This window comes from Centropristis striata, chromosome 5 (assembly GCF_030273125.1).
Source record: "Centropristis striata isolate RG_2023a ecotype Rhode Island chromosome 5, C.striata_1.0, whole genome shotgun sequence".
Classification (NCBI taxonomy): Eukaryota; Metazoa; Chordata; class Actinopteri; order Perciformes; family Serranidae; genus Centropristis; species Centropristis striata.
In genome coordinates this window covers 35,723,850-35,736,057 of record NC_081521.1, presented here as the reverse complement: position 1 = coordinate 35,736,057, position 12,208 = coordinate 35,723,850, and the positions used below count along the sequence as shown (strand labels likewise).

The 12,208-nt window shown below is 39.5% G+C and overlaps 1 protein-coding gene across 1 annotated transcript; it reads right to left on the bottom strand.

Moving 5' to 3' along the window:
- Positions 1-10,029: 10,029 nt before the first annotated feature.
- Positions 10,030-11,762, bottom strand: cebpb (CCAAT enhancer binding protein beta). Its single transcript, XM_059332254.1, has one exon. The coding sequence runs from the start codon at positions 11,573-11,575 to the stop codon at positions 10,673-10,675; it is 903 nt and encodes a 300-aa protein (XP_059188237.1). The 5' UTR covers positions 11,576-11,762; the 3' UTR covers positions 10,030-10,672.
- Between the last annotated feature and the right edge of the window lie 446 nt (positions 11,763-12,208).

The following is a 12,208-nucleotide window of genomic DNA, read 5'->3' as shown; positions in this document are numbered from 1 at the left end:
AATAAGGGAAGGAAGAACATGTCTTGAGACACATGCATTGCTTGAGTAAACTCCACCACACTGATGTACTACAGATGATTTGGCAACAGTCTTGGCTAGAGCTTCCTGTTTGGGAAATAAGAGGCAGGCACTGGTACGTGCTGTACAGGAATGTTACTTAGTAATAGCACTCCCAACCACTGCTCTCTGCTGACGTCAAGCGAGCAGGCAAGACAGAACACGCTGCACTCATCTGCAATAGGAAAACTACAATCAAGGTGTGACGGAGGGCCGGAAGTCAACTTAAAGCTGCAGTTGTTTCTATTGAAACTACAGGCCATCTCATTTGACAGTGCTGTCATGACTCATGCTGTTTGTTGAAAAGAGCATTGTCATTGTGATCCTTTGCTTATTATACATGTCTTTTGAATGTATATGATATCTATGTGTGTCATCTATCAAAGCCTAAACACTTTAATGTTTGTGATTTTTTTGAGGAATTAGAGCTCTTTGTGATAATATGACAGTTCTGAGAAACATACATTAGCAACTGTCAGAATGAGTTTGCCCTACTAAGCCTCCTTACTCAGCCTAATTGCAAAATGCTGACTCCACAGTCACAATCGACCTAAGAGGATATCTGCCCTGCCCTGCTGACTCTTCCACCATGTGTCCTCAGTTTAGTTATTAACCTGGAACTTCCCAATAGCTGGCCAGCTGTGAGGGGGAGGGGGGGGGGGGGGGGGGGGGGGAGGGGGGACCTTTGCCTGTAAGTCTCTTTAGTAGCCTGCAGATCATTTGCGCAGCGAGCCAAGAAGGCATCAGGAAATTCCTGAATGTGAGGGGAGTCAGATCTTTCCAAGTGTGACTCTGCAAAGTGTGAGTCACCACACACACACACACACACACACACACCAGCGTCATACAATGGAAGCTTGATACAAGGAAGTGTGAGGATGCCATCAGGTGTACCATGTCTATTCATGCCCTTATCATATCAAAACTTACAAAAGACAGGGGAGTGAATGAAACAGCTCGCAGTATCGACCAATGATGAAATGTTACTCAGCACATATAATCATGTACTGTACTTACTGTACTGTTTCACCACATTTGAGTATTTCTATATCATACTACTTTATAACTACATGTCAGAGGGAATTAAAGTACCTTTATATTACATTACATTTATCTGCCAGCTGTAGTTACTAGCAGTTTTGGGAGGGTTACTTTTATGATTACTGATTACATGCCCAAACATATTCCATTAGTTTACAGAAACTAGGTCTAAGTGTTATAATTACTTTGGATTACTTGCGAGGCTCCTTTGTCTGGGTGTGATATTTCCTGGATAAAAAACACATTCCTGTCAGTGTCCTGGCGGCACATCTTCTCTGTTATTGTTTTGTGACAGGTGCACAGTGTGTGTCAAAATTGTTGCACATTTTAAAAAAATACTTTCTTTTAGAGCAAACAAAACAAAAAAGAGATAGCAGATGGGGAGAATGTTGTCTAAGGTACGCTGCTTATCCCAACAATCTACATACAGTCAGTCAGACTAGTTCAGAGCTCACTAATTAAAACAATATATTTCCTTGTGATGGAGCCAGGTTAGCTGTTTCACACACAAGTCTTTGTACTAAATCAAGCTAACTGGCTGTAGGTTTAATATAGCGTAAAAACACGAGAGAGGTATTGATGTCAAAAAGCAGCTTCTTGTTGGGGCTCTTTGTTAGCCTTCTTAACTTATCAGATGGCTTAATTCAAATGAACTGTTCAAGGCTCTAAAGAGGTTAAAAGCATAGACTGTATATAAAAAAGTTAAAAGTTACAATCTCAAAGATCTACTTTTCGTTCTCATTGGCGGCACCTGTGGCGATAAGCAGTGATTGCAGTGTGTTTGTTGGCAGACTAAGGCTTGAAACCAGGTTGGTAAATGTATTTATATCAGCTCTTTAATGAGCCCTGCAACTGGTGGGATGAAAGACTTACAACAGCATAGACAGTGTGTGTGTGTGTGTGTGTGTGTGTGTGTGTGTGTGTGTGTGTGTGTGTGTGTGTGTGCGTGTGTGTGTGTGTGTTGTAATGACTGTGCGGCTTGTGATTTTTCCCAGGAATGTCTCCATGGACAAAGCAAGGGCTTTCATAAGACACCATTGTGTTACCTCATTCAGTGATAGACTTATACCTTAACGGGCATTTATTTAATTGAAAATATTTTTTATTATTACTTTAAGTATCAAATGTGTGGCCAAACTTTGTGACCTTTTTGAAGGGCCTGACCCCTAGGCTGGGAACCCAGCTGTATTAGCTTTATCCTCTGCCAGTCCCTACGGTGCTAGTAACTGCTACTTTGGTATTAATACATCAGTATAAACAATCTAAAAATATGATGATATATCGGTCACAGACGCCTTTTTCTTTCTGCAAACAAGTACTTTTGATTATTTAAGTGCATTTTTCAGATAATACCTCAGTACTTAACCCATTGAGGCCTAAAACGCCTGTAAAACCTCTGGGCGATTTTAAAATAAGCTCATAAAACCTGAAGTTTTTCTGGAAATTCAACAGAAGTGTGAACGCTTTCTTCTAAATAATAGATTTTTCAGCCTCTGTAGCAGATAGAAATGAAATTCAAAAAGTATTTGAGAGCTTATACAAATACTACAAAACAACGTATCTGCTTTCCAGGCTTCAATGGGTTAAGTATGATTTTGAAAGCAGGATTTTGTTTGTAATGGAGTTGAGCATGATCAATATATTGGTCAGCTGATATTATCAGTTGCTGTTGGCCTATTACAGACATTACAGACAGTCAGTATCTGTCAGTATATATTGTCCAATATGCACCGATATGAAAACTTTTTTTACAGAACATATTATGCAGAATGGTGTCATCATAACATAGTTAATGTTCAATAAAATGTTTTTTCCTCTATCACCTACCGGCCTCTTATGTTGGTTGGGCCTTATAATGTAATATATTTTTATATTGTTGTATTGGTATTTAGTAAAAGAGTGGAGTAGCTCTTTGCATTAGCCCAGCTTGTATTCCATGCTAGGGTTTTATCATACAAGTATAAGTGTTAACCCTAAATGTGAAGTATGATTGTTTTGATCTTAAATGGAAAAAAAACCCCTGTGTTGTTGTTTTCATTAGACTGCAGCCTCTCTGTCAGAGGCTGATGTCTTTTGTTACGTGTGTTGAGACTTTCACCCGTGAGCAGTTCCTTTTCCTGTTCCTTTCCGTCTGGCTGCTGCTGTTGAGGGCCAACCGTCAGATGCAGACATCAATGTGACATATAGTACCTCGCCTGTCATAGGCTGAGTTCATGCATGTAGGTCATAGCGTAAATACTTAGAGATTGGAGCTGGTGCTTCCCCTCGGTGCGCTTCAAAGCTCCACATCCTTCCTCTTATGAACGCACTAAGGAGCAATGACGTTGACGTAGACATATGGACCACATGTAAACAAAGCTGGCTGACCTGGCTGCCTCACCACAGATGTTACCACGGTGTTCTTTCAGGTTATTGTTGATGTTTTATTCATAGCAACAGTGGAAAAAAAGTGACAAATTGTTACATCTGAGCATGATATTGATGCACCACTGAATCTGTTGCATAAGCAAACACATGCATGTCAATGTCACTGTGTGTTTGTGAAAACAACTTTTGGGAATGAGGTGAAAGGTACAACGTGGTGAACGTGAGGATAGTCACACACTTAACTAGTGTGGGTGGAATATTTTCAAGGCTGCCACCATCATCAACACACCCTACTTCCTGTTGAGTAATCACTACATGTCAAAGCACATGTCTACTCTTCTATCGCGATATCTGGATGCTGAGGATTTGCTGTATATTTCACAGCTAGTCAACAAAAGTATTGTATATACTGTACATTTTAGATATTCTCTGTCAGGCTGTCTTACGTGCAGTCACAAGATCAGAGGAAAACAATCTTGCCATATTTTTTTTGCATTATTGGTCTAATCTCACATCTATCCTTGCTTCATACACACCATGTTATTTTTCCACTTTCATGTAAGGTTATCTTTTGTTTAAATTGGGATTAAGCACCTGAATATAACTTTTTACTTGCATAATTGCCAGTAACATTTCACCCGAACCCATAGAAAGAGTCAATAGTTGCTATGCAGAATTTTAAATTTTAAATAAAGCTGTTGCCATTAAAATTTGTTTATTTTTTATCCCCTGATTAAAATCATATGTACAATTTACAGTAAGTGCCCCTCATATTCCGCGTGACATAGACAAGAGATGGTGGTAGAAGACAAATTTTCACTTCCATAATATTCACAATTTCCAACGCCCAGTTGTCAAAATAAAACAGGATGTCAGCCTAATTGAGCTGCGTGTCATCTAGTGTCTGGTCATCTAGGAAAGTTTTAGAGGAGAATTTTGAGGAATAGTGCAATCGACTGAACTTTCAATATTGATAGAAACTGTGGCACCTCGAAAGAGTCTTCCTATTGTATAAAGTCCTGCAATAATGAGATGCATAATAAATTACTGTGGTCTACTTGTGTGTGAACAGAGGACTCAGCATGACAAAGTTGTTCAGAACGGATTTGTTGACTGTGAATGGTGACTCATTTCAACTATACGATTAAATATTGATTGTTACCAGCTCATTTTTAAAGACATAATAAAGTTTTGCAGTTTTTGTCTTTTTCTTCAGCAGTGGAAAGTAAATAAGTAAATTTACAGCCAAACTTTAGTGCAAATATGAGCTAGGCTACTTGTACTTATAGTATTTATACTTTTAGATATTTTTAAAAATCATTTTAAGCTACTTACATATACACTAACTCCACCACACTTCTTTTGTACTCAACTGCATTTATTTGACCACTATAGTTATTTTTACTTACAGTAACATATTGAGATTTTAAATACAAATAATTTGATAAGATCTAAAATCTGATGCATCGTTACATATTAAACTACTTTAATGGTGTATAAAGTAAGAATTTTCTTCAACCAAATACAAGGATAAAATGTTATGCACCGATTAATACATCCATAATATGAATACAATAATGCAATATATATCATATGACACTCTCATTTGCTCATAATATTTATATACTTTTCTTACTTTTATCTATATTTCTTGTTTGGCCTCTTTCACGTTGTTGAAATTAGCTAAATATTCAGCTATGACATTGAAAATCTTTCAGATATATTTTTTAAAACTTTTTGTAGTCCAATGCAGCTCACTCTTCCTGGCACTCCTCTCTTCACCTCTCTCACTCATGTTTGCATTTGTTGTCAGCAATAAATCACCTCGCAAGATTTCAGAACGAGACTTGTCCTTGAGCGAGACTTGGTAAGATACAATAACAAATATCGAGCTAAAGCTGAAGAAAAATGTGTTTGTGTTCCTCTGTTGGTTCCTGTCCATAATGTTGTTAGACACTAAGAAGAATTTGAGCCTGTGAGTGGCCAAAACAAACACTTAGAGTCGAAGTACATTGTAGCCTGTTATGCTGCAGCACTCTTGCTCAGTACTGGACCTGCTTTCAGAAACTACTCCCCATTAGTCACTAGTCACACACAAAACCTGGGAAAATACGGTCCAAGTTGAAAAACACACTGACGTTTCCCTTTAATTAAGAGTTTAAATGCACAATTTTCTATTGAAATGGGAATATTGGCATTGGGATATTTCTACTTTTAAACAAAGTTTGTGAATGCATCCTCTGACACTTTTCTTAGCAAACAAATGTCACATATCAATATCAATCACATATTGATCGCTCTGCGTAAAGCATCCAGTGTATTGAAATTAGCTTTCAGACACACTGTAGAGGCCGCTTGATTTCATTTATTTACTGAGGCGCTTGTGGGTGGCCTGAGAGTGAAGCACAGGTGATTTAAGTTGAGTATTGATTAGTTGAGTTTTTGTGTTCAGAATCAGCGGGAGCGTCACGCCACATCTTTTGATCGTGAGTGAAAACAATGTTAAAGATATGAAGAATTGTATGAAATAAAGAAATGAGTGAGACGGAAGCATTGCTTGTTGGTTTGTGGACACGCATCGGAGATCAGACCCCCGCTGATAAGTGTCACTTAATTTGTTTTGATCGTGCTATTACACACACAAATGTTTCTGTAATAATCAAGTCAACGCTCATTTTGCAAGGAAGGCCTGGCGTTACACAAGATTTGGGCAGTGATACTTGATGCTGTGTAGTGACCGCAAGAAACTTCTGCACGTCAGTTTAGTCTTTTTCACAGTCATCCACTGCTAAAATAGCAGAAGTGAACTAAGATGTTGAAATCCTGGTTCACTTCACGACAGATCATGTTCTGGTCCGTTTACCGTAGCTCAGGCGGTCTGGCTTCCCGTTACACCCCATGGTCCGGATGTCCGGTGCATCTTTCACTTGGAGGAGGAACTGTAATTAAACACACAAAATCACAGAGTTGAAATCACCAATACTTAGAAATCAAATTTATCATATCTGTTTAAATTGAGTAATATAAAGTATATAATAGAGTAAAGTTGACAAATGTTTGGCCATTTCAGACTTCAGAGGGCCCAGACATCTTGATACCTTTTGCTTTTGGTTTAGACTTGAGATTGATTTGCAGGTTTACTTCGGTCAATCTTTTGCTTTTGAAGTCTTAAAAACTCTTACTTTGAGTCTTTATATGGTATGTTTATTTATTTTTATTAAGGTTCTTAAAGGAAGAAATGTGCAAGGGAAAACAAAACTGGGCCCAGGACAGAACTGTGAGGTTTCCACACCTCAACTGTGACAAAGTGGCTGTAGAATAACAAAAAGCAAAATAGATAAAACAAAAAACAACTAACTGACTGGTGTCTGGCAGAAACAGATTTCATTTAAGAGGATAACTTTGTTACAACAATATTCTATATTTTTCTTGCTGCCAACAAATTCCATTAAAAAACTAACTGATCTGTGTAGCTACCCTGATATAACTTATTCCTCTGTGCTTCATTGTCATCCAAAAAACTATTAAAAGCACACAAATGTGATGTGCCACACTGTTGCTCTGGGTGACTGATGTTCCCTTATTATGATGAACACATGCACTGTATTTTATTTTGACTCAATTCCACATCCACCATCCGGCTGCCATAAATACTTAAGGCAGCAAATGTGTTTTAATCTGTGGCTGAAAATATTCCACAAAAAGTGCACTATTTATTTTAGTTTGAGTGAAGTTTACTTAAAACTACAGTGCTCATATTACATATGAGAGTATGTATTTCTGGCCTCTTTTCCCAGTTTGATGTCTTCAGTAGGAACAAGTAAGCTTGGGTTTGGTTTAACTTACAAGAGAGAGAAGTCAGATGGACCAAATCACCACGCTGCTGGGATTTGGTGACTGTTATAACAAATATTGAATGTTTCCAGCCCTATCACTTGTGTAGAAGCATTGCAAAACTGTGTTAAAAGCAAATTTGAACCAAACTGGCATAAAATAGTAATGACTATGTTATAATTCAAATGCTAATTTGTGTTTTTGTAATGACTGTGACAAAAAAGTTGATTGTTTAGATGTTGTAAAGCAAGTTCACATTGTGTTTAAAAAATGCTCTTAGTATCTCTTCAAATGTCTTGATTTGTTTGATTAACAGTCCAGAGTCCAAAGATATTCAGTTTACTGTCATGTGTCACAAAGAAAATCATTCAATCCTCATATTTGAGAAGCTTGAAACAGCAAATATTTGACATTTATTGCTTAAAAAAGACTAAAATCGTGATTTTACTATCAAAATTGTTGCAAATTAATACTGTGTTGCTGGACTAATCAATGTATGAATACATTGTTGCAGCTCTTTACCAGATATCAATTTGTGCCATACCTGTTCCTAAAAACACTTATGTGTGGAGATGCAACAAGTTTTGCTCCATGTTCACAGAGTAATTTCACTTCAACAAACTTCTGTAAATTGTGATATTTATGATATAACAGCAACACACGTGCTGTCAACTGACACACTGTTGAACTAAACAATCAAGAAAAACTGAACTAAAACCAAACGTATTAATTAAAAGTGTTAAATAATACAAGGATGAGTTTTCATCATCCAACCTTTATTGATTAATTTGGAAAACACAATCTGATACAATGTTAAAAAGTAGTTTAAGGAACAAAAACCTTGCAATAAGCAACCAAAAAAACACACACGGATATGACTCATAGGTAAAAAAGAATCTTCGATTTCTCAACATCTGCTACAGAGTTGGACATTAGAGTGACAGGTGTGTGCGTATAAGTGTGCAAGTGTGTGTGTGTGTTTGTATTGCTTTATCAGGAGTTTTTAGGAGGCCAGTTGGCCTGTGGAGGGGCTGTGATGCAATGAGGAGTTTACGGACAGACACTGCCCACTGACGGTAAAATGAGGAAAGAGGGCTGGACTAAACTTTGAAGAAAAGAGGTCATCCTGTGTGGGAATTTCCCTCTCTCCTGTCAGCATGTGAGCCAGGAGCAGGGAAAGACTGCGTGGGGCTCCAAAAGGAAACAAGGGGTCATCGAAGAAAGAATGCCTAGAATGTGTGAATGAATCTGTGCCAACTCTGGCGGCTACGAAGAGAGCAGCAGGAGCAGGAAATATGCTGGAAAAGTCGCATTAAGTTGCTCATTAATACATTATATGAAGTGTTACTTTGTTTCTCTGCTTTTGTTAATTATGTTTTAAAACGTTTTCTTGAAATCTATTAAAAAAAAAAGAAAAAAGATGTTTTTTATTTGCACAGTTTTGTACCCAGTAAGGCCTAAAGCCAGACCACAACTACTTAAATCTATTGTCATGTTCATGGAGGATAACAATGTCTTATTCAAATGTGGGTGTAGCATTCTTCAAGTGGTGATGTGTTGGAAAGGGAGGATATTGCACAACAGTTAAAAGCTAAACTGTTCCATCATTGAGTGTGTTGAAACATCCACTGTGTTCAAAATGTCATCTCTCACCACACAAAACTGTTTTTATACTTTATTTAGGGAATATAATGTGACAATCAAGTGAATGTGTCCCCTCTTGAAAGACTGGCAGAAGTGGTTTTTCCTCTTTTCTGCTGTTTAAAGAGTGAGAGTTGGAATAACATTCCCCACCCTGAATTGTCACGGCTCACCTACAAATCCCACCGTGCCTTTTTCTTTATCCTCTGTCTGAGGTTTGCTTGTTTGAGACAGATAAGTTTCATATTGTGCACACAGTGAAATGCGGCCAGAGGGCTTGGTAAATTCCACTGCAAACAAATAGTCAACTTATCAATCATGTCTGGCGTAACCTACTCTGTCACTCCCTTTTTTAACTTCTTCATTTTGTACTGAATGTTTTTTCACTTGAGGGTTAAACAAGGTTTAGTCATTCGTATCTTTCCTGGATTGACTCCCAGCCAGATCTTCAGGTTGTTGAAGTGTGACCTGAGGTGGTGTGAGGAGGTTAGTTGCTGATTAATTTCCATGCAACCTTGAACCCCTCTCTTGGCCAGTGGACCCAGCAGACTATTGACAGAGCCGTGTGCTAAAGATAAAGCTAACATTTCTGTGCTGCATGTACTGTGACCAAGTTTTTTTTTTACGTGCTGCTGTCAGCAGTATCGTTTCTGTGTAAAATGGTTGGATATATTAAAGGATCTGAGGACTTCTGTGTCAACCAGTGGGTAATCACAGGAATGCAAATGGCGCTGGCAATAAGAGTTACCCAATAATAGTGTGGAGAGTCTGTTATTATGAGGATTCATCTTAATTTTGTATTTTCTATTGTGTGGCAATAGAATAACACTTTCACACATCAATCCTCATTTTATATTCAGTAACAGAGGAGGAAAAGACCACTAAATGCAATTTTCTGCTTTATGGAAACATATAATAATGAGTTGTGATTGTGGTGATCTAAGCTATTATTAAAATGTATTTAGCCTTGCTTGTGATGATTAGATTTCTTGTTTATGCTATGATTTATATTTCAACGTCCAAAATGAAAAATGTAATTCCTTCAGCATGTTTATGTCTCTGGCATATTGGCTTGACTTAAAAGATCACAAATTTGCCATATTGTAAAGCACATTTTTTATCCGCATTATGGTGTATTTGAAATACATTGAAATACAGTCTGACTATCATGAGTGTGAATATTTAAAGCAAGCGTAACACCCCTGTCTGCACCTGCTTTAAAAAGGTACAGAAAAGAAGAAATTAGGAATGAAATCATTTAGACAAAAGTATAAATCTGTTTAATTCAATAAAATATCAAGTACAATTAAAGCATTTCCCCTTTTAATATTAAATAATTAGACTTATTTCATTCATTGCCAATAGTATTACAAAGAGTTGCATCATTTCACTGCAGCACAACTCTCCCTTGACAACCATTGCTCCAGATACACTAAATGTAGAAATTCACTCGCATGTATGTAAAATATGCACCGAAATACTGCATACACAAAAAATTACATCTGAGAATAAAGCTAAGAGGTGACATGTGATGAATCGTGAATGATTGCGCAATCCATGCACCCACTCCTTCAGTCCCATTCAAAGTGTCCCTGTAAACTGGTGGTCGCTGTCTTCACCTGTGAAGCGTACCGTTTTCAACACTTGTTCAGTGGCTCACCTCTGGCTCTAAAGTCCAACAAAGATTAGACTAGCAGCCCAGAGGTCCGTGTCAAGTCTCTGTTGGATGTTTCTAACATTGTCCGGTGGCAGAGAGCAGGTTGCGCAGGGTGCCCAGCTCTCTGGACAGCTGCTCCACACGCTTTTGTAAACGATCATTCTCTGCAGCCAGTTCCAGCACTTTATGTTGAGTCTCCATGTTGCGCATTTTGGCTTTGTCCCTGCTCTTCCTCACGGCGAGGTTGTTCCTCTCCCGCCTCACCTTGTACTCGTCACTGTTCTTGTCCAGGCTTTTCTTTGCTTTCCCACTGGACATTTTGCCACTGTGCGATGGTGACCTGCCTTTACCTGACGGGGCAGGTGTGCCGGGCGGGCTGGAGCAGGTCGAAGACGCAGTGGAGATGTTTCCAAGACTGCCGCTGGTGGGCTGGTAATGAAGGTAGGACCTCATGTCAAATCCAGACGACCCGTTCTCCATCTTTGCGTCTTCCTGGCTGTCGTCTCTCTCAGCAGCAGCAGCAGCGGCGGCGGCAGCAGCGGCTCTGTAGCGGCTCCCGATGAGATCAGGACTGAGCACACTATCCACACGGGTCTCCTGCAGCTCAGTGTAACCCAGCGCGTAGGGCTCCCTGGGGTCCCTCAAGTTGTCGCACTGACTCGTCTCCAGCTCGTTCAACAGCGAGTAGTTCTTGTAGTTGTGTAAAGCTGCAACTCTCTTGATCTTGTTCTCCGCCAGGAAATCTGAGTAAACGTCCCCCTGCTGCTGCTGCTGGTGCGTCTGCGCCGCCAGCTGCGGGCTGTGCGAAGCTGAATCCAGGTAAACGCTGAAGTCTATCGCTCTCTCCCGCTCTTCAATGCCCAGCTCCGTCATCGAGTCTCCGAGCCTCCAGTATGAGCCGTTGCCGATGGGACTGATAATGCTGTCTCTACTGTGGATAGCAAAGCCTCCCTCGTCGTAGAAGCCGGCCACTTCCATGGATCTTAACACCCGCCGGATTGCAGGAGCATGGAGGGCTGAGATAAGACGCCCAGGGTGCTTTTGCTTCAGTTGCCTCAGTTGTGAAATGGCTCAAGTGTCGAAATGTAAACGAGTTTAAACCCCCCTGTGTCACTGCCTGTGATAACATGCAGTGAAACTACTTTGAAGAGGTTGTGCTCATGGATTGGGAGGAATTGACAGGTCTTCCTGTCTCGGGGGGTTTTATTACATGGGGCGGGGTTTTAGCTGGGCAGGTGTGTGACGCGCAGCGAGGAGCCAACCGGACAACCTGTGCTGCTTTAGAGGACCGTTCCCGCATTTGACTGTTTGGTTTGGATATAAAACCGAACTTAAACTGTGTTTTATGGTCTGGCGTTTGTGACAGTTAGTTGTGGTGTAGACTTTGGGCGCAGAAATATAATAAAGAGGGGAAATGCAACTTTAGTGGTTTACATAACATTACCATAAGAACGAAACTGAGACAAGAATAAAAGTGAAAATACAAATCAACACCGGTCTATTTACGCAGACTGCTAACTATGACAACAAAATGCGGTGAATACTTCTAACCAGCATTTGTTGACAACACGTCTATTCACGCCCTCTACAGTCACATCTCATCAAATCGAC

Excerpts from the sequence above, each read along its gene's own strand:
- cebpb (XM_059332254.1), bottom strand. The coding sequence starts at position 11,575 with ATGGAAGTGGCCGGCTTCTACGACGAGGGAGGCTTTGCTATCCACAGT.